Here is a 21,846-nt window from a genome sequence, read left to right as displayed (position 1 = left end):
TTTTTTTTAACGAGCGTCATCAGCACGGAAGCATGTCCTCTGGAATGGTGGCCGAAGCATGAAGGGGCATATGAATGTTTAGCATATCTGGCAACGCCAGCTACAAAAGTGCCATGTGAATGCCTGTTCTCACTTTCTGGTCATGTTGTAAATAAGAAATGAGCAGCATTATCATCCGTTAGTGTAAACAACCTTGTTTGTCCAAGCGATTGGCTGAATAAGAAATAAGACTGAGTGGACTTGTAGGCTCTAAAGTTTTACATTGTTTTGTTTTTGAGTGCAGTTATGTAACAAAAAAAATCTGTATTTGTAAGTTGCACTTTCACGATAGAGATCGCACTACAGTACTTTGAGGTGAATTGAAAAATACTATGTCTTTTGTTTCTTTTTTACAGTGCAAATATTTGTAATCAAACATAATAATATCAGATAAGCACTGTACATTCTGTATTCTGTGTTGTAATTGAAATCAATATTTTTGAAAATGTAGAAAACATCCAAAAATATTTAGATAAATGGTATTCTATTATTGTTTAACAGTGCGATTAAAACTGCAAATAATCGTGTTTAATTTTTTTAATTGAGTTAATTTGTTTTGAGTTAATCGCTTGAGTTAACTGTGGTTAATTGACAGCCCTAATTGCTGGTGATTAACCTAAGTGGACATTTTTACTCAAAAGAACTGTAACTATAACAGAATTTGTTTCACAGTAACATAAGACCTGAAACTTAAAGTACCAGAATCTGAAAGAGCATCAGGCTCTTCATTTTACATTGGTGACTTTATGTGAGAAAGTATCTGAGGAAAGAGAGTGTCAATATATGAAACAAGTGTGCTTCAAACAGGGTTTCAGTAGTACAAATATATACCGAGGAAAGAGAAAGAGACAGGTTTACTCTTGCTGGTGCACAGCCTGGCACCAGCCTTGTGCCCCTTCCTAGCAGGACTCACCCCAAGGGAGACAGCAGGGGAGGCTTTGGCTGGGAGGAGGCAGCTTTGCATTCTTCTGAGGGCCCTGTAGTAGCCTACCAGGAAAAGTTCATGTGGGGATGCACTGAACTATTTTATTCTGTGACCAGCCTGGTGATGCCCCTGGCCAGCACTGCCCAGCTTCTTGTTCTGCGCTGGCCTACTGTATGCTGTCTGGTGGAGGGGAGGCTGCCGCAACCTGCATTACTGCCTGCTCCCCTTCCACCTAGCAGATGTTGTACCTCTGGAGTCTTCCACTGACCTACATTGTGGGCTCTAACTGAGAAAGTGCACAGGGAATTTTGGAGGGATGAAGTTAGATACATGATTCAAAGCAGGTTCTTGGTTTTTAATGTTTAAGGGCTCCAAGCCAGCATAATATACTCCAGGTGATGGCTGTCCCCCAAAGACATTAAGTTATGCCTATGCATATCTATGCACACACCTGATGCCTTCTCAGCCCAGTTTCTGGCTATGCACTGGAGATTTATTTGTCCTACTTCTAACCTTCATCTGCAAAACCGACAGTGTCATACTAGGCCCCTTATCACATTGCTTCTCTTTTTGTTTTGAGCCCAGCATGCATTCATTTTATATTTACTGTGTTCCTAGTGCTCATGGTTAAGGCTATGATTTTGTCACAGAGGTCGTGGAATTCATGGAATCCGTGACTTCCAAAGACCTCTGTGACTTCAGCCCCTGCAGCTGGGAGCTGCAGAGTCCTGCCGCCTCCCACAGCAGCAGGGAGCTGTGAGGTATCCCTGCCACCTGAGGCAGCAGGTACCCCGCAGCTTCCTGGCCACCACGGTGGGGTAGGGGAGCCCCCGTAGTCCCTGGCCGCCACAGGGAGGGCAAGGGGATCCTGGCAGGGTGATGCCTGCAGCTCCCCACGGCTGCAGTGGGGCTTGGGTACCCCCGCAGCTTCCTGGCCACCACGGCAGGGCAGGGGGACCCCCACAACTCCTCACAGTGATGGCAGCAGGGGGACTCCCGCAGATCCCCTCCACCATGGGTGGGGGCAGAGGGACCCTGGAGCTCTGAGCCCCCATGGGTGGTGAGAGCCAGAGAGCTCCCAGCCACCGGCAGCTGCTGCAGTCTCTTCCCATTTTATCATGCATATTTTTAGTAAAAGTCAGCAACAGGTCACAGGCTTCCGTTATTTTTTCTTAATTGCCCGTGACCTGTCTGTGACTTTTACTAAAAATATCCATGACAAAATCTTAGCCTTACTCATGATTTCATTGCAAGTGTTGCAATATTTGGTGCGGTTTTTTTAAAGTGTCCTAGCTTCTGGAGACAAGTGATTATGTGAGAATTTCTGCTTTCAAAAAAAAAAAAAAGTAAATTCCCAACACCATATGGGTGCAGAGAAAAGTTTTAAAACATGACCTGAGTGCACCTTAAAAGTGCACAGACCAGAAGACACTGAAAAAGAACCCAAAATTTGTTATTTAAAAAAACACTTGTGATTTTTAAGACAGTTTCATGATTCTGGGGCTCTGACAATTTTTGCAATGCTTGGGTTTGGCAATACTGCAATAGGAAGCCAAACTGCCATTTATTTAGGTCCAGGTTTCATCCCCCTTACTCTATAAGTAATCACATTGGAATCAGTGAAATTACTCATGGAGCAAGAAGCGATTCAACATGAGTAAGAGTGGCAGCATTTGGCCTTTAGTATCTCCTTCAGAAGCCTGCCTTTCTACTTTATTATATATTCACTTGCTACCTCCTATACCTGATAAACACATAACAAATTGAGATAATTTCTAACTAGTTCAAGCAAAGCTTGGATTCCACAATGTTTCATGAAATTTTATCAAAAGTTTTCTGAAAAAAACCCATGAGCACTCCTTGCTTCCCCTTCGTGCCATTTGTGCTGCTTGGCTGAGGAGTCCCTTGTGTAGGGGAATTCCCAGGTAGTGTAAAGCTGGTGTGGCTGACTCTTTGTCATCTGCTCCTGGCCCTCTCAAGTGTGGGAGGCATGCCAGGGATAAATGGGGTGGGTGTAATTGCTCTTATGAGGCCCATTATAAACTTATGCAACATAAAGCAGCACTGAGGCTGCCAATTTCATTCACCAAAAGCAGCAGCTGATTCTAATACGGTCCATCCCCCCTCACTTGATGATTACCTGTCCTGTTCATTCCCTCTGAAGCACCTGGTATTGGCCACTGTTGGAAGACAGGATACTGGGCTAGATGGACCATTGGTCTGACCCAGTATGGCTGTTCTTACGCCCTGCATCTCGCTGGGTTTGCTGTGAGTCCTGCATCTCCAGCAAGGAGTGACATACTGTGTGCGGTTGTTCCAGTTCTGGCTATCAAGAACTGTCATAAAAATAGGCCATTGCGTACTCCCTGTGTGGCCAAAGCACTCAGTCCACAAATCGTTGGAACATAGCTGCTGCCCTGTGGAAGCCAAAGGGCATGGTGCAAAACTGGTAAAGCTTTCCCCAGGACTCAGGCATCAAAGGGATCTGCCAGTACCATTTTGTAAACTCCAGAGTAGTGATATATCTGGCTGCTTCTAGGCATTCCAACAGTTCATCTACCTTGGGCATTGGGTATGCATTAAATTTGGATAGAATGATAAGTGTGTTGTGTCCTCTGGTTTTGGTACCAGCACAACAGGATGCCTCCACTCATGGTGAGATTCTTCTCCTCCCAGAGATCTAGCATTGCTTGTAACTCCTTCCAGACAGTTTTCCATCTTATCCAAGGATGCAGCCGAGGGGTGTCCTGGATTCCTTGCTCTGCTCCTGTAGCTATGTGGTGGTAGATCAGGTGAGTTTGTCCCAATAGAGCTGAAAATACCCAGGGGAAAGACTTGACCAGGTGCTGTGTCTGGGTTTTTTGTTCCGGTTGGAGATCTTCCTCCACCTGTGTGACCTCAAAACTCTGGATCACGGGTGCCTGGGGACCTAGTTCAGGGTCAGGAGGATAAGCAATCACCCTCTGTTCTTCCAAGCCTTTAAAAGGTTAATATGGTGCAGTTGTGTCTCTGTTCTCTTTCCTGGCTGTCAGGTCTCAGGCCACTGGACCCACTTGTTTTACTGCCTCAAATGGTCCTTACCGTCTGACCAGGAATGTAGACTCCAGACGGTAGTAGTAACAGCACTCGGTCACAAGGCCTAAACACACACAGATGGGTGGCCTGCTTGTACACCATTTCTTGGGTTTGTTGGGTCTTTCACAGGCTCTGTTTTGCAAAGGTAACTAGAGATTTAAGCCTCTCACGCAATTGCAAGATATACTGGACCACGTTTGTGGCCTCTCTCTCTGAGCTCAAAGTCAGGCCATTGTTTTACCAACTGAGGTAAAACAATGTGACTTCACTGTTGACCACTGCCATCTGGTGGTAGGCCTGGCTCAGTGTCTGATCATTGCTTTGTACTCATATGAAATCAGTATTTCCTGTTGGATGATCCACCTTCTGTGGGGGTGTTGTCTTGGTGTCTTTCAGGGTGAGGGCAGGAGGAGGATCTTCTGGCTGGTTGGAACTCTCTTTTCTTGGGTCCTCTGCTTTGCCTAAAACAACCATTCCTACTGCACCCCAAAGCCCTTTTAGCCCACAGAGCCAGTGTGGTCCCTTTGGATGGATGTTCACCATATTATTTTAGGACCTCCCGGAAGTATTCCCTGTCTCACTCCAGGATTATAGGTTAGGCCACAGTTGCAACTAATCCTACAAGGAGGGCTCCCATATGTTTCCCCACAGGCAACTGTACTTGTGTAGTGGGATAGAATCATACTTCACCATATATACGCTGGAGAAGAATGATTTCTCTGGGTACCACTGACAAATGTGGAAAGCATTCCAACGGACAGATTCTTCATTCTTCAGAATTTCACTGAAATCTGCTTTGTAGCAGGTTAATTAACTTTATGTTTTAAGCCTTTCAGTCACATATGAGTTTGCAACTTCTATTCCTCTTCTGCTTGACTTCCAGCACAGTCTTTAAAAATAAAATTAACCAATCCAGAAAAAGGATCTGGAATCTCAGCAACCTCCAGAATGCTGAATCACCCAGTTGCAATTCACTTAAATCTACTGAATGAAGGCATAGCATTTCTCACAGTATTGTAAAAGGGAGAGGAAGAAGACACCAAATGGTTTTACACTTGCATAATCAGGGGAAGAAATCTGGTAATATTAAAGGTACAGCTTAAAATTAAAGGGCTAGGCTCAATCTGTTGTGCTGTAATAATATTGAAGAGCTATGGAAATATACCAGGGATTAATATGCCCAACTAAATTAGTTTTTTTATTATAAAATTAGGGTAAATTGAAGGTTTGGAGAGATTTTTGCAGAAAAGAACTCAGTGGAGTAGTAAGTGAAAATGCAGGGACTGCAAGTCCATAAATCTTTGAGGCAAAACCTTGTAAATGGCTCATGAACCTGAAAGTTGGATCATATGTACTAAAATCTTGACATCTATTGCAAAAATAGATACATTGGATCAAAAAAGTATCACAAAGTGCAGTAGAAAAGCCTGGATAGAACGTACATGTTATATTATTATCATTTGTATGGTAGCATCTGTGAGCCCCAGTCTAGGATCAGAGCCCCAGTGCTAGGCACTTTACAGATAAATAACAAAAAAGACAGTCCCAGCTCCAGAGAGCTCACAACCTACATGCACTGAGCCTGATGGGGAATATCTGTGTGTCAAACATGCCATAGGACTAGCAGTTCTGTTGAGAATGCCATAACATGCCTATAAATAAGGATATTGTAAAGCTACTTGGTCTTTACTCTGTCTTTGCTCAGTGGAACGATAGCCTTATTATGTGCAGCTTTGTGTATAGAACTCTCCTTATATTATTTTGGGTGGTTAATTGTGCTATCATGTTGCTGTGTCTTTTGGACATCTTTGAATGATTAAGTCTGTCTACACTGCACAGACACTGTGGGGGAGCTGCATGCAGGAGTAAGGACTCACAAATGGTGGGTATCCTGACAGAGGCCCTGATCCAAAAGCCCATTCACTTCAGTGGGTTGTGGACTGTGCTCAGAATGCATAGTTAACTGTAATCAGTTGCTTCTTACATCTTGTTGCTCTTTTTCTCTGCCTAGTAAAAAGGTCCCTGTGCCAGCCATACAATCTATTAATTAGAGCGGTCTGCACAGACATCTAGTGGTGAAAGTGGGTAATTAACTAGCTTTTTAGTATTTGATGGAGAGAAAACATTGGCCACGGTGTGCCTCTGAGATCTGTATGTGGAAGGGGCCCTTGTGGAAGCAACCCCCTCTTCCCTGGGGAGGGCACTGTGAGGGTCCAGTGAAACGTGTTGGGAGGGAGGGAGCAAGCAGTGGCTGGGACAAGGAAGGAGAAGGCATAGGCTGTATTTACAGTTCCCCTCCATGGTGGGGATTCCCCTGCCAGATGCAGAAGCCCTGTGTGGGTTCCAGAGATCCACAGCCCACTGATACAGGCTTTCTGTATGGATGGCTCTGAGCTCCTGCTGATCCCCTGGGATCCATATAGATCCCAGGTTTCATGGAGTTTGGATGCTATCCTCTTGCCTGCTTCCAGGGAAAGGCAAACACTGCACCCCATAGAGTAACTGGGGAGAAAACTCATTTTCTGTCTTCTGCAGGCTTGCCTGTGGAAGGGACTGTTCAGTCCCACTAGTATTTGGGACATTACAGTTCAGGGTTGGGTTTTTTGTCCCATACTCTTATTTAAATAGGCAGCTACTATAATATTTCCTTTCCTTTCTGCCATGACAGTTAAAATATTTAGCATTTTGTTCTGTTTAATATGCCATTCAGGATTTTCCCCTGAATTCCCTTTAGTGATTTTCCAGCCTATTGCTTCCCAAGCAGAAATACAATTTCTTTTTTCAAATAAAAGTGTTTTTATGAAAACACTTGGGGATTATTTCTTAGGGTTTGGGGTTCTTGTGATGGTTTTAACTCAGGTGAGTATTCTCACTGAAGTGAATTGTTCACAATCCATGGGAACAAGGGTGACAACAATTTGCAATATTGGGCCCATTATTTCTAGAACTCCATGAGGCAGAACCCTCAACTGATGTAGACCAGTATAGCTCCATTGGCTTCATGGAGATATGCCGATTTAGACCAGCTGAGGTTCTGAGATTATATTCACTGGCTGAAATCCTGGTCCCATTGAAGTAAATGGCAAAACCCATTAACTTAACCCACTGTTTAGTCAGGTGTTAGTATTTTGTACCTTGTTAATATGTTTTGTACACCAATTCTATCCAACCACCGGCACTTCTGATCCCTTTGACTCCAACTGCATTACAAAAAGAGCCATGCTAGGGAACCCTTTTAAAAATGGTTTCAGATATAAACATGGTGTACTTCTCAGGGATGTTCAGAGGCTTAACTTTTGTAAACTACTTTGAGATCTTCAGATGCAAGGTATTTTGGAAGTGCAAATTAATACTTTATATATGCCAAATATTAGGATTAATTTTATACAATGAGGACTTATTAAGAAATGGTCTAGTTTCAGCTGTGAATGGTCTTCCTTAAGTATGTCTTGTGGAAGGCCAATCTCAGTTGAAAAATAACTACTGGATCCAGGGGTGAAAGTAGTTTAAAGGACATACTAGCACGCCGGAGTCCTGAGCGGGGCGTGGCCTCAATGGGAAGAGGTGGGGCCTTTCAAGATTTAAAGGCCCTGGGGCTTCGGCTGTGGCTGGGAGCCCCAGGGACTTTAAATCACCCAGAAGCTACCAGCTGCAGAGGTGGCTGGGAGCCCCAGGACTCAGGGATGAATTAAATGGCCCGGGGCTCCAGGCGTGGCAGAGCTCCAGGCCCTTTAAATCACTGTGGGAGCCCTGGGGCTGCTACCCCAGGGTGGCAGGGCTCGGGGCTAGGGCTGGGGTAGCGGCAGCAGGACTCTGGCGGTGATTTAAAGGGCCCGGGGCTCCGGCCACTGTGGGGAGCCATAGGCCCTTTAAATCCCCAGCTGGAGCCCAGCTCCCGGGGCTCCAGCAGCTGGGCTCAGGTGGTGATTTAAACGGCCCAGTGCTCCTGCCACTGCGGGGCGCTCCGGGCCCTTTAAATCACCTCCAGAGCCCTGCTGCTGCTGGGATAGCGGCGGCAGGGCTCTGGCAGCGATTTAAAGGGCAAGATGGCTCCAGCCGCTGCCGGGAACCCCAGGCCCTTTAAAGCGCCTCTGGAGCTCTGGCAGTTGGGCTCTGGAGGTGATTCTGCAGGGGCCGGAGCTCCAGGACCCTGAGCCCGGCTGCCAGAGCTCCGGAGGTGATTTAAAGGGCCCAGGGCTTCCTGCAGTGGCTGTAGCCCTGGGCCCTTTAAATCACCTGAGATGCTGGTCCGGTCCAGCACGGCGTACCGGCTCTTGCCGGTACGCCATACCAGACTGTACGGCTTACTTTCACCTCTGACTGGATCCTAACCAGTGGTGCAAGTAAGCTGGTATGGTCAGGCACACCATACTATTAAGACATTTATTGCTGGTATGCCATACCGGAAAGAAATATTCCAAGAATGAATTGTAGAGCCCTGCACGGATACAAATTTATACCTGTGGATGCAGATATCCATGGATAAAAATTGGTATCCGCTGAACCACAGGGCTCTCCTGGGAACTGCAATGGCAAAAGGAGTAGAACGTGGGGCTGACACTCCCTATGCTGGCAGCTCCGCTGGCGTGGCTGTCCCATCCCCAAACCCGCCCCCAGCCCTATCCTCTGGCGGGGCTGTAAAGACCCCAGACAGGAGACGGGCTGTGTGGAAGGGCTGGGAGAGGCTACAGCCATGCCAGAGGAGCTGCTAGTGTGGGCCGCTGGCTCCTGGGAGTGGTGGCCCCACGTTCTGCTCCTTTCACTGCTTTGGTTCCCAGGAGAGCCCTGAGATTCAGCAGATACCAATTTCTATCCGCCGATATCCACATCCATGGGTATAAATTTGTATCCCTGCAGGGCACTAGTTACAGAACATTTTTTGTGAGGGCGGGTGGAGTCAGGGGTCGGTACAGTACTGGTAAGAGTTAAAATCTATTTGCACCACTGATCCTAACTAGCCACTTGGATTGGAAGTATCTAGCTGCCAAAAGGGGGCTGAAATAATTTTCTGTTTGTGTCCATATTTGAAGCATAAGATTCCCACTCGAGTTCCTCAACAAAGAACTGAACGCAGTATGACTCACCTGAGCATATCAGCCATATATCCTAGGAATTGTTCCAACTCACCTCTCCTATTACATCGATTAGCAGCTTTAGGGCCCGAGGATCATGGACAAGTGAATCCGTGTAAAATGAACCGAGGTATTTCTTTGGATCAACTTTATTATCCACTGCACACAAATCAGGGCGCGTATTGAATCCATGGGAAATACGCCCTAGTGTATATGGGAAAGCACCACCTACAAAGAGGTAATTGTATTGAAAGTGGAAATTATTTCTTTGCTTTACAAAACCTGAAAAATCAGAAAGGAAAAGAGTTAATTTGTCAACACACAGAGAGAGGTTATTGTGCAGCTATATAGAGATTAGTATCATATAATACTCAAGAGTGAGCAAGACATCTTAATCACAAACAACCCCAGGCACAAAATGTAATAAAATGGTGCAAATAAGCATCGTTCCATTAACGTCAATAGAGAAACTCCAATTTGCTCCAGCAGAAGATTTGGCTCCAACGTTATAAGAATTGAGCCACATCGATGGCTAAAGATTGGCATATAGTGTTCCTGACCAGGGATTGAGACTAGTGGGGGACAGGGGGGCAGGGAAGCACACTCATTGGACCAACAATGGCTGGGGGTTGTAGATGATTTTGTCAGCTTAATTTGGGTAGTGAGAGTGTTTACTGCACTGCTCATGATCTCCCCTTCACAGCCGGCTCACAGTAGCTGTACAGTCTTAAGACCATGTTTATAGCGGCAGTAGAACCAGCACACAAAAGTTTTTGCTAGATGCGTCCCATTGACTTTAATGGGGCCAGGAATTCATCCATTGTTTTTCTGGCTGATATAGACACGCCTTTGGAAGACATTATCAGCCCTGTCAGCTACATGTTGTGAGATAGGTTGTGTGGGAGGATGGAGGCAATTTTAAATGATGGCACAGGGATAAGTGCAAGCACTACAAGATTTGATGGACAGAATTACTGGGCTTTCATTGGTAAGAACCCTGTTGGTCAATGCAAATAAATTCTTCAGGCACTGAGGGAAGAAATAGACATATCTGATTATTACATACATAAAATACATGCCAAACAGTTGTACATCTTCTATCCACTTAAGTTCAATCAAATATCAAGCAAACTGAACAGTTTCCTAGACCCTGCTAGGCTGGATCTCTAGTCCTTATGATTTTTAAGGAAAACCTTTGAAATATGAACCCAATGTAAACTGAAGCAGTGATGTCTGTCTCAGCTGGTAGACAACCTGAAACTATTGGTCCTTGGGAAGTTCCCCTATCCGTATCAATGAGTATTAACACTGAAGCTCGAACAATAATAATTTAAATATCCATATTGTTATCAATTTCACGACAGAGCAAAACATTCAAGGAAAAAAAAGGAATATCGGATTCTGAAGATCTGCAAATCCTACTTGCATGGCATCTTGTTTTGATGTCTCACTTTTGCATCTCAAGAGGACTGAGACTGGTGTGTGGGTGGAATTTGTGAGAATACCCACACCCCAAAATAATATACTCATTGACAACCATTATTCAAGTGACACGTGCCAGCTCTTTCCATGAGACGAAAGTGTCTCTGTTCCCTTCTCCTCACATTTCCTCCCCAGCTGTCCATTCTGTCTCTTCAGGAACATAATTTCAAAAGAAAATTGCTTCCCATTGGATGTCAAAACAGAAAAATGGCCAGGTCAACAATATACCAGAAAACAGATGCGCATCTTTAGAGCTCACCAGATTTCATATGACAATATTAGCCATACTGCGAAGTTATCCTGGTCATAGATTTTGTACCACACAGCAGGCAATCCAATGTAAAGAGTACAAAGTTAGCCATGAGGGCTTCATTATGTATATCAGATATGGCTGCATGTCTTTTTTTCAGACACAATCCTGAGAGCAAAATCACAGCTCTAATTAGAAGAGCTTTCTTCCATTTTTAACCTTATTTAAAAAAAAAAAAAACCCTTGATATAAAATGGTACTTAAAACAAACAAGTGGAAGTAACTACAACATTGATATTTCTGCCTTTGTCACTGGAGCACAATAATATTTGAGAACTTAGAATAGCACTGTGGGCAAAGTTTTTGTAATCGCTACAAACAGCGATCTGTCACCTGCATTTTAGTTTGCTTCCTTTATTGGTATAAGCTTTTCTGTGTTTCCCTCTGCTCCTATTGTGTGCCTTTTCTTTCTTCTCTCTTACAAGAGCAGTTCCTTCCTGAGTATCTCTGAGTTGGTGCAGGCTTCTGATTTTGTTTCCAATTTACTCTCAGCTCAGATTTGAAAAGGAAGAAAAAAAGAAAGGAAAAAAAGGGGGAAACAAGAAAGAAAGAAATACTGAATAAACAACTCACCTTCAGCTCTTCTGATGTTCTCTTTGCCAAACAAGTTGCCAGACAATGCTGAAGAGGCTACACCCTTTCCTTTTCCCCACACCATCCATAAGCATTTTGCTCTTATTAGCTCATCATAAATGCATAATTAAGATGGGCTATTAAAAAGTCTTGCCTAGAGTAAGTACTTTGTGGTGACTTTTAATTACTCCTTTTGGTTAAATCTGCTGTGTGGTCATTATGAATCCTAGTGACATATCAAAACATCAAGGACTGGACTCTGCAACCTTTTGTATTCAAAACTGCATTGACTTATCTGGCTTGGGTTTTGAGTGAACATTTTTTGTCAAAAAACTAGTCTCTTAAAGGTGCCAATGAGAAGCTTATTTTCAGAAAGCAGAAGCTACCAAGAAGCATTACACAAAGGCTGCATGATCCATTTTTCATTGCTTGTGATAAATTTTATGTTATCCAATCTGCATATTTCAAAAGCAACCCACAGACTCTGGCCTCACTCCAAATCTTTCCAAAACTCCCACTGACTTCCAAAAGGTTCAGTAGGTCATACTGGTGAGTTCAAACTCAGATATCAATACTGATCAACATGGGTCATCTCTAGAGAAAAGTGGTTGCTTTGGTATCCAGGACTTTTCAATCCTTGGCTTCTTTGCTCAGACTATCAACAAAGATGCCAATTACTGACAGCTGGAGTGGTGTTTTGTTATGTGGACTCAAGTCCACTGGAAACTGGAGACCACAAAACCCAGTTATTTTGGAACATTTGAACTAAACTGATTCATTAGGAATATAAAGGCCTGGTTCCTTTTAACAATCACCTTTAAAATGGCTTGTTCCTTTTTAAATCATCCCCTTTGAGATAGGCCTATGTCTTTATTTTAACTTTTATATTTTTACTGAGTGTTGTTTTTCAAATAATATAAAATTAAATGCTTGAATTTGCTCTGATAACAGACAAAATCAAACAGCAGAACCATTCAATAATACCAAGCAAGAACAGCCGCTTCTGAGGCAACCTACCTCCATGGGCAAAGCAAACTTTCAGTTTAGGAAACATTTCAAAAATTCCTCCCATAATCATGGAGCAAATGGCAGTGGTTGTTTCTCCTGGCATGCCTAAAAACAAGAAAAAGTTTCATAACATAAGACATCACACTGCAGCTTGATGTTTTCCTCAATATCCTCTATACTTAATGCCAAACTTAACAGTTACAGTGCAAATGACAAACTGCATCGCTTTATTTCTTATTACAGAAGCACTCAACACTATTAAGTATCACAGGGGTAGCCGTGGATCTGTAAAAGCAGCAAAGAGTCCTGTGGCACCTCATAGACTAACAGACGTATTGGAGCATGAGCTTGATGCATCCAACGAAGTGGATATTCACCCATGAAAGCTCATGCTCCAATACATCTGTTAGTCTACAAGGTGCCACAGGACTCTTCAATGCTATTAGTCATTTAAGGTTCTTAAACTGTGGTCAGAAAACAGGACTAGGAGCTAAGAACTCCTGAGCTGTAATCTTAGCTCTGACACTGACTCTCTCTGCCTTTGGGACAGAATTTTCAAACTTGGGTGCCTAAAGATAAGCACCTAATACCAAATTTAGGAGCCTAAACCAGTCAATGGATGTTGGCGGTGCTTAGCACCTCTAAAACATCAGGTCACTGATGTGCCTAACTTTAGACTTTGAAAATTTGGGTCTTAACCTCTCTGCATTAGTTTTCCTGTAATGGGGGAAAATAACACTCAGAAGGGAGCTGCCAGGATTAATTAATGTTTGTGCAGTGCTCTGAAGATGTAAAGCTCTACATAAATACCAGGAGAATGTGTTTTTAGGTTACTGCATCTCATTAAGTAAGTAAATATAACAATGTTCAGTTCTTTTTAACACCATGTCAAATAGACCTGTGCTGAATAACATTATCTGATATGGTGTTAAAAATAGCGTGAGCAGCTGGTAGCCCATCTATACTAGAGCTCACATTGGATCTGAATCAAGGTTAACAAAAGGCTCTAGTATAGACATGGCCAATGTAGTGCAACCCAATGTAAGCACAGTGGTCATGTGAACACTTGTGCACCTTTGCTAGAAATGTCATGTATGGAAGTCAGGTGTTTCACAAGTGCAGTGGTGGCTGCAACACCAAAATGTTCTAGTGGAGAGAGGGCTAAAGTGCCTGATTCTGTTCTCAGTCACAGTGGTGTGTAACTCCAGTGAAGTCTATTGAGTTACACAGTGCTAAACCAGAGAAAGTAAGAATAGAATCAGGCCTAACATTTTCCAGGGACTGTCACAATTTTACCCGCTGTTACTCTGTGCTGGACTGCAACTCTAATTTAACTGACAGATGTGGAAAACACAGAAACGAGACAATTCCCTATTGCCTATACTTCTAAGGAGCCTCAAGCACATGTTGTTTCAGCTATGGCTGAAATGAACTTAAATTCAAAATATTCCCTTCCTGGTCACCTGTTTCAGAGGGCATTATATGAATTAATGTGTGTCATTAGCTAATTCCACTTGTCTTTCTTCTAATCATGCTCCCTTTGGGAGCCTCCTCGTTACAGAGGCAGAAGATTTGTTCCTGGAGATCTGCTCTGTAGGAGGCAAGAGAACATTAGAGGCTGCTGCAAGCCCCTTAAATTCTAGTGATACAGATATTATAGGTATATAAAGTTTAGTCAGTGAAGTTTACAGTGTTGACCTAATGGCAGTGACTGATTTTAAAAATGATTGACAGAAAAGTAATGTAGTTTTTTTCATGCAATTATACATTTGCAATTGTCTCCTTGGCATAATGTGTTGCAGATAATGCCAGGTAATGAATGAAGATTAAGCATTGTAGCTCTATACTCACCCACAAGCCAGGGAAGCCAGTACTTGGACATCCTTCCATTTGTCTGCATGTCCCAGGGATGCACAAACAGACAACAGTTTAATAATTCAGCTGCCTTTGGTGAAAAGGAAAAAAAATATTATCTGGACGTAACGGCAGCAAAATGAACTCCAAAATGTATGTATGCTCCAGGCAATACTGTTAAAAAGGCCTTTTTTTTTGCTTTGGCTGTAAATAATTCATAGAAAGGATTACAAGATTTGGCAAAAAATGGAGGTGCTCACTTAGGCCCAAGTTGTAGCCCCTATACCAAGTCTGAGTAAATGGGCTTGGCACATACAGAATCCACCCTCAAAGCTGTGGCATGGCCCTACAACAACTAAAGGGCACCAAGGGCTCCCTGGTTGCTGTGCTCCTTTTCTCATTCCCAGTCCCTGTGTGTGTGTGAATGCTTGAGCCAGTGGATCCACATAGTCAGCGTGGATCAAAGCCCACCATAGCAGCAGCATGAGGCTTGTCTTTGCTAGAGAACTACACTGAATTAGAGCACAATCTCAAGTTAACGAACACTGACCAGCTGACGTGGTGTTGAACGACTGCCTGCATCTACACTGCCTGCAAAGTTGTGCTCGACATCATGTTAGTTGAGTTCTAGGTCATGTTCTGACTTGGTGTAATTTTTCTAGTTAAGACAAGCCCCTAGAAAGACATCCTGCGCCCATGAGGATGGTGGATTTACCCCTGCAGCCCCGATCCTTACTGCAGTCCTTACTCGGATTCAAAAATTTTCCTTGAGGGCTGCAGGATTGGGCCCTTATAACAACATTTTGTCATTTAAGTAAAAGCGTTCTTCAGATTTAATTGTTTGGCACAAAAGTGCTTATCACATTATTTTATCTGTGTCTTACTGCAAAATTAAACTAACTGCAAACTAACATTCTGCCTGATTGTATTTAACACGTAGGGGTGACTTCTCAGAGCATTGGATAGAGGTGCCTTTAGAACAGAAGTCTGCTGTGTTTGGGAACATTTGTTACAGTAGGAAGTATACCTGTCCCACTGCATGGATTCACATTTAGAACTGTTTCTGTCCAATCTGGAGGGCTACAAATCAAGCTCCATTCTTCCCACTAACCCATCTCCACTGGGACTACATTTAACATTCAAAGACTTTGTGCAGGAATAATGGACTTCTCTCATTAGAAAGCCTGGAATTCCCTCTTTTCCAGTAGGATACAATTCTTATCTTTAGCTTAAGAAGCTTACAAGCTGAGAGATTTTTAAATTGCAGCATTACTGTTTCAGAAAAACTAATTTGGATAATTTTTAGAGATTTAAAAAATTTACCGTTGGACCCATGGTGTTAAGACAGTCTGACATTACATGTGGATTGATACACAAATAATACCAAGATTTTTTTAAAGGCTGTATATTTCTGAAATATTTGTTTTCTGTTAAATATGGAGCACAGCAAGTTACATGATAGCGTGGTGTGGTTTAAAGATTTTATTGGCAAGGACGACCTGAATAGCTTGCCATCAACACAAACTCTTGCCAATGAATATATGTGCACGCTGTGCTGTTCATTTATTAGGAATGTGATAAAAATATTAATGTATTAATTACATAATTTAATACACATGTAAATTATACAGTAGGTTAGACATAGTTGTGGTGAGTAGTGCCCATAAATTAGTCTTTATTTTGTTATAAGTTGGTCTTAACTTCCCTCCCCTTTCTTTTTAGTATCTGAATAGTTCCTCTATCCAATATAGAGTTGAAGAGAATTTCTTTGTAAACAAACAAACAAACAAACAAATCTAAACAGTACACAAACCTTGAACACTGGAATTTCAACTGTTGGTAATTTCAGAAAAGAAAACAGAGGAATTGTACAGGTTACAGGCCCTGATTGAGTGAATTAGGCACATGCTTAATATTAAACACGAGTAGTCAGGTCTACTCATATGCTTAATAGGGATTTTAATAATTCTATTTTGGCACATGTATGTCTGGACCAATGTTTCTTGTAAGGGAGATATAATCACAGAGTTGAACAATTAGTGGTTAACTAGTCTTACAAAGTAGATAAAGCTAAAATTTGTGGATAAATGCAAGCTCATGATTTGTGAATAGTAACTGTTGCCATAAGGATCAGGATTATATTCGTAAATAAAAATTTGTAGCTCAGTAAGTGGCTTGATGAACTATTATAGCTCAAGGTCAAATGTAGCTTTTCTTCATCATCTTTACTTTCCAAGGGTGTTTCTGCATGTGGTGCTAATTATTGTGGGAGGTAACTTCCTGTATATGTTCCAACATATACTGATGGCTGTAAGCATCCCCATAAAGTAGAGATTGATAACAGACTGTGTGTGACTGCAAAACCAAACAAGCCATCAAGATGCTGCACTAACAATTCTCAAGCAAATTGAGAGTTCTGAAAAATAACCTCCATGAATCAGTTTCAAGATGACAGTTATAATAACCTGTGGATCAGATACAAAATGTACACTTATTAAATCCAGGAATTTAGACAAATGATGGAGCCCATCTGGACTTCACACTGTTTTAAAAAATGTATAATCTATAAACTCAATTTGGAATTTTTGGTGATGTTTACTCAATTCTGTGTGGCACTTAGATTCCAAGGTTATCATGGCCTGATCCAAAACCCATAGAGGTCTGTAACAGTCTTTTCAAATACTTCAGTTGGCTTTAGATCAGGCCCTTGCTATCTAAGAAATATCTTAGATACATTAAAAAAATTAAATGACTGAGGCTCAGATTTTCCAAATAGCTGTTGGTTGCTAAGTGCCCAAATCTCATTGACATTTGATGCCTAACTCCCTTTGGTCACTTTGAAACTCCCAGCCTTAAACTGTTCACCATTTAATTCTACTTGGACACAAAAATAATCATAGGACTAACTCACACTTTACTAATTATTCACAAACCAAAAAAGTGGCAACTCTCCTAATTTTCCAGCAATAGTGGAGCGAGACCTATAGTGAAGTCTCAATGACTATATGCTCCAGAACATTTGCTGGTATCTCATGATGAATTACCATACATAATTAAAGCTAAACCTATCAAATAGCTACTTATCAGCATGCCTTACTCACGCATAGCTTCAAAGAACATCATTGAGAATCTGCTTGAATTCTGCAGTCCTTGCACACTCACAACTCCCATTGACTTCACTGATATTCTTAGGTGAGTAAAGAGTATGGGATCCAGCCATGAGTGCTCAATTGGATCTATAGGCTTGACCCTGTGTCCATTGAAACAAATGGTAAAAGCTCCCATTGACTTTAGTGGGGCTGGATGAGACATCATATTAACAAAGTACCTTTGAAATCTATTATCCTTGCTTTTTAACATTCATTATGTTAGTTTATTTGCAAATTAATAACATTCAATATTAGCTGTCTCCTCCAGTCATTAGAGCACATTTATGAGTGTCTCTTGTAAATGATCATTCATTGCATAAAGAAAATTAGCTACATTAAACAGATTTTCTGGACCAAATCCTGCTCTCAGATATACTACTGTAAATTTAGATTATTTCCCTTGAAATATTTGGATTTATACTGGTGTAACTGACAGCTGAATTTTTCCCAATGCCTTTTGTTTAGTTAGACTTTCATATCACAACATTCTTTGGGATAAACTAGGAAATGTCTACTCACAGCATAGACAGCAAACAGTTCTGGTGCATTCAGGTCCCATTCGTTGATATGAGATCCTATCTGTACCCCAGGAAAACCAAGCTCATTCACACAGCGATGCATTTCCTTCACAGCCAGGTCTGGTGCTTGCATAGGTAATGTGCCAAGACCGATAAACCTCTTGGGGTACTTTTTTACTGTAGCAGCTAAGTCATTATTTAATAATTGGCACAGATCTGAAGTATCCTCAGGTTTGGCCTGGTATGATATTAAGAAGAAAAGTAAATTAAAGTGTAGTTCCCAAATTTTATCACCTTGACAGATGTTGGAAGAAACCCAAAGGATTGCATGCACATTATTACCAAGGAAAAATGTCACAGCAAACAATACAAGGAGAAGACTTAAACCAAGGCTTTTGCTTCACCACTAGTCATTCTGAATAGGTGTAAGGCCTTTAGGCCAAATTCTGCCATGTTTGAAATCCTAGGGGAAGGATTGATGAGTTGGGTTTACTTTATCTTGCATACACATACATTAGTTGCTTTTCCTCCTACCCCTCAGGGGCATATAAGGCAAGGAAGAATCTGGCCTCATTTGCTGAGGCTCTCAGGATTTTTTAGAGAATGTCTTATAGCACTCATGTGCCTGTCAGAAGGCAAATAGAGACCTGGTGTAAGCAGTTGTATCTTCCAGCTGAATTTCTGGGCAGGACCAAGTGGTCATGTAAATGGTGAAGTGAGTTACATCCATTTTCTTACCAGTTTATACACAAAGCATAAGTAGGTCTAAATTTGCCCCCGTTTGGCATTCAGTGGGAATGTAAAATGATTGTAACTTACATTTTGAGAGGGCAGAATGGGGCACCAGAAGAAAAGCAGCAAATAGGAGAATGTAAGATAAAATGCACTCCATAGACCAGACCTGGACCACAAACTTTGAGTCCAGATCTCAACGGAAGGAGTTTGTATCTGGGGATCTGGTTCGAGCACAGCTCTGCTCAAACATTGAGAATTCTCTTGTAAATATAGAAGCCAGGAGTTTCAAGTGAATCCTTGGCAAAGCAAGTTCTCTCACCCCTGATTTCAATTCTGTTTATTTACCTCTGCACAGGTTTGACCATAGAGTTGGTCTAGTGTCCAAATAATGTTACTGATGCAGTACAAGAATGAAATAATTGGTGTGGAAGACCTCCCATGGTGAGGAATTGTAAAGGCTCTTCTAGTGGTATTATAATGGACATGTTGCTCACACTTAAAATTACCAATCTCAGTATGTACCCTTTGGGTTACATTGTTTAGCAAGAGGTAAATGCCAAACAGTCCAAGTAAAAAGAGAAGTGTGTACTTGAGCTGTATTTTCCATAGGCATTCCCTTAGGTTTTTAGTTAGAAATGAGTGTTAAGTAAAATTCCAGAGCCCTTCAAATTTTGTGTGGGGTGGAACTTGGATCCATACCCAAATGTGGATTTTGCCTCTGGCCTTTTTCTCTAAAATGGATCAAACGAACTCCTTAGATTTGACTACTCCATAATTTAAAGTCTTTGGGATCCAGATCAAAACTTTACATCTTTCTTTTTAACATACCATTTTATTGCTGGAGTTGGGAAGATGGAAGAATGGAGTGGAGGGAGGTGGAAATGTGTGACATTGGAACATGATGAATTTTACAGAGTAAACATGAACAAAAGATTTGTAAAATTTAAAAGTTCTTAGTGCTATTTCTAATATGGCAGCCATGACATCCAGGGAGAACTATATTATACAAATTATTTGGTTCCCTATTTTTTCCTAGGGTGTGTTCAAGGAAAAAACAAAAAACAAACAAATATTTATTTCAGTATAGAATATGGGAAATGTCATCCTACACAAAGTACTAGAGGTGTACAGTTAATTTATGGGCTATGCTGTAATATTTTTTTATGTAGGACATCTGTAAATGAATTTTTATGTATTATCATTCAACATGATTACTGTGAAGTACTAGATACATATAGGAAATGGGCCAACTGAATTCCTGATGTAACTGCATTGATGTTAAATTATTGAAGTCAATGGGTGCTACACCTGGGATGAATCTAGCCCACTGTTTGCTAGGATCAACCTTTTAGAAACCTTTTTGTTTGTTTGTTTGATGCATTTGAAATAAGTGTGAATCTATTCTGCAAATCTAGTTGTGCTGCTAAGTGGGAGGTGTAATTTCAGACTCAGAGCTTCCTGCACCAATAGCTTTCCCATATTGGGAGTGTGATATTTAAAAGAAAGGGAATTTTTTTTGTAAATGTATCTATTCTATTAAATCATATTTGTAATACTTCATCTACGCATTCCAATGTCAATAAGATGGAAATTGCCCAGATACCCTCCTGTGGGCAAATCAGATTCTTCACGATTTACATCCAAACATGATTTGACAAAGTAGACTGGACAAATGGCTCATTAGTTCTACTTTCCTACTAGATGCTTCAGGGGAAGGTAGAAATCCCTCATAAAGCACCTGGCTAATTCTGCAGTGCTGTGCATGAAGGAAATGAATTCTTCCTCACCCCAGTACAAAGAAGGTGGATTTTCCTGTGGCAATTTTTGAAATTTTATTTTTATGGGAAAACATCTATTTGATAGACTTACAACCCAAAGAATCAGAACTTGCCTGTTTTTCCTTTATATCATACACCCCAGTCCTAGATTCATGCTCTGTAAAGGCTCTCTCCTGCTTCCTGTTGCTCTTCTGAAGTTCCTGTTGCTGTCTGACCCATTTGTATTAAATGTTCTCCAGAGTGGAGCTCTGCAGAGTCCAGCTCCTGTTGGAGCAGCTTTGCCACGTTACTCTTCTGGCCTCTCTTCCACTGCCGGAGCAGCTTTGCTATATTATTCTGGTGACTGGCTGAACTGCCCAACTCACAGGCAGCGTGGATTTCATTATTTTGAATTTTATAGTATCTATAACTTACAAAATTTGCTTGCAAGGACTTACCCAATAGTTGAACATTACAGGAACTGTAGAAAGGGCTTGTACAGTGACTCCTACATAGAAGAACAAAAGTCTTTAAATATGAAAATGCAGATTATGATTTTGTCCTAGGTCTGATCATGGTTTGATCTCATGCATTACAGATTAATTATAGAGATTTGTCAGTCAATCTGCAGGAAGCAGATACATTCATAGGGGACAGACTGGATAAAAGCACATGGTTCTTATAGAACAGTGGTTCTCAATGTGTGGTCCACGGACCCCTGGGGGGGTCTGCAGATTTCCACAGGGGTCCGCACCTCCGTTTCAAATGAAAAAAGGTTGAGAACCACAGCTATAGAAGACAATGGGAATTGCACGAGGTATTCATGGGAAGAATATGACCCAAAATGGGGAAAATAATAATTAATATGATGAGTCAGTCTAGCTCACCAAGCAAAACTGGGCACATGTGCAAATGAAAGTACTTTTATGAGTGAATAGTAATTATTCATAATAAGCTACAGCTACTTAGCTCAATCCATATAGATTTACACTTTTAGCTTTGCCAGTCCCCAGTTCAATCTCTGATGTTGGCCAAGATGTCACATAAGTGGGCATTTGTATGGGATTTGAATTGCTGTGGGCCACAGATGCTTGGAATGAGCTTTCTTTGCCCAGAAGCAGCATAACCCTTTGGTTACATACATACGTGTGCCTTAATGTGGGCCTATAAAAATTGGTGTTTGGCTTTTAAAAATATTTTTGTTCATTATCTGTGGAACAGTTATAACAACTTTCTTCAAAATCACTTCAGTTCAGGGACAAAAGCCCAGAGCAGCAGTTAGGTGTGTGTGATCTATTGTTACACTAATCCAGTGGCTCTCAAACTGTGGGTCAAGACCCTGTTTTAAT

General features: G+C 41.7%; 1 protein-coding gene across 5 annotated transcripts in view; it reads right to left on the bottom strand.

The window, feature by feature from the left end:
• The window catches only part of ACMSD (aminocarboxymuconate semialdehyde decarboxylase), a 79,223-nt gene that overhangs the window by 4,668 nt on the left and 52,709 nt on the right, over positions 1-21,846 (bottom strand). For all 5 annotated transcript variants that reach the window (XM_045032331.1, XM_045032330.1, XM_045032332.1 and 2 more), the window contains 5 exons: positions 20,956-21,005; positions 18,007-18,243; positions 14,336-14,429; positions 12,494-12,589; positions 9,167-9,339 (listed from right to left, as the gene is read on the bottom strand). In XM_045032331.1, the coding sequence (XP_044888266.1) occupies positions 9,167-9,339; positions 12,494-12,589; positions 14,336-14,429; positions 18,007-18,243; positions 20,956-21,005 (650 nt within the window). The remainder of the gene's footprint in view (positions 1-9,166; positions 9,340-12,493; positions 12,590-14,335; positions 14,430-18,006; positions 18,244-20,955; positions 21,006-21,846) is intronic.

The sequence above is a fragment of the Mauremys mutica genome, chromosome 10 (genome assembly GCF_020497125.1).
Source record: "Mauremys mutica isolate MM-2020 ecotype Southern chromosome 10, ASM2049712v1, whole genome shotgun sequence".
Lineage (NCBI taxonomy): Eukaryota > Metazoa > Chordata > Testudines > Geoemydidae > Mauremys > Mauremys mutica.
Note: the sequence above shows the minus strand (reverse complement) of the source record. Positions and strands in the feature narration are given on the sequence as shown.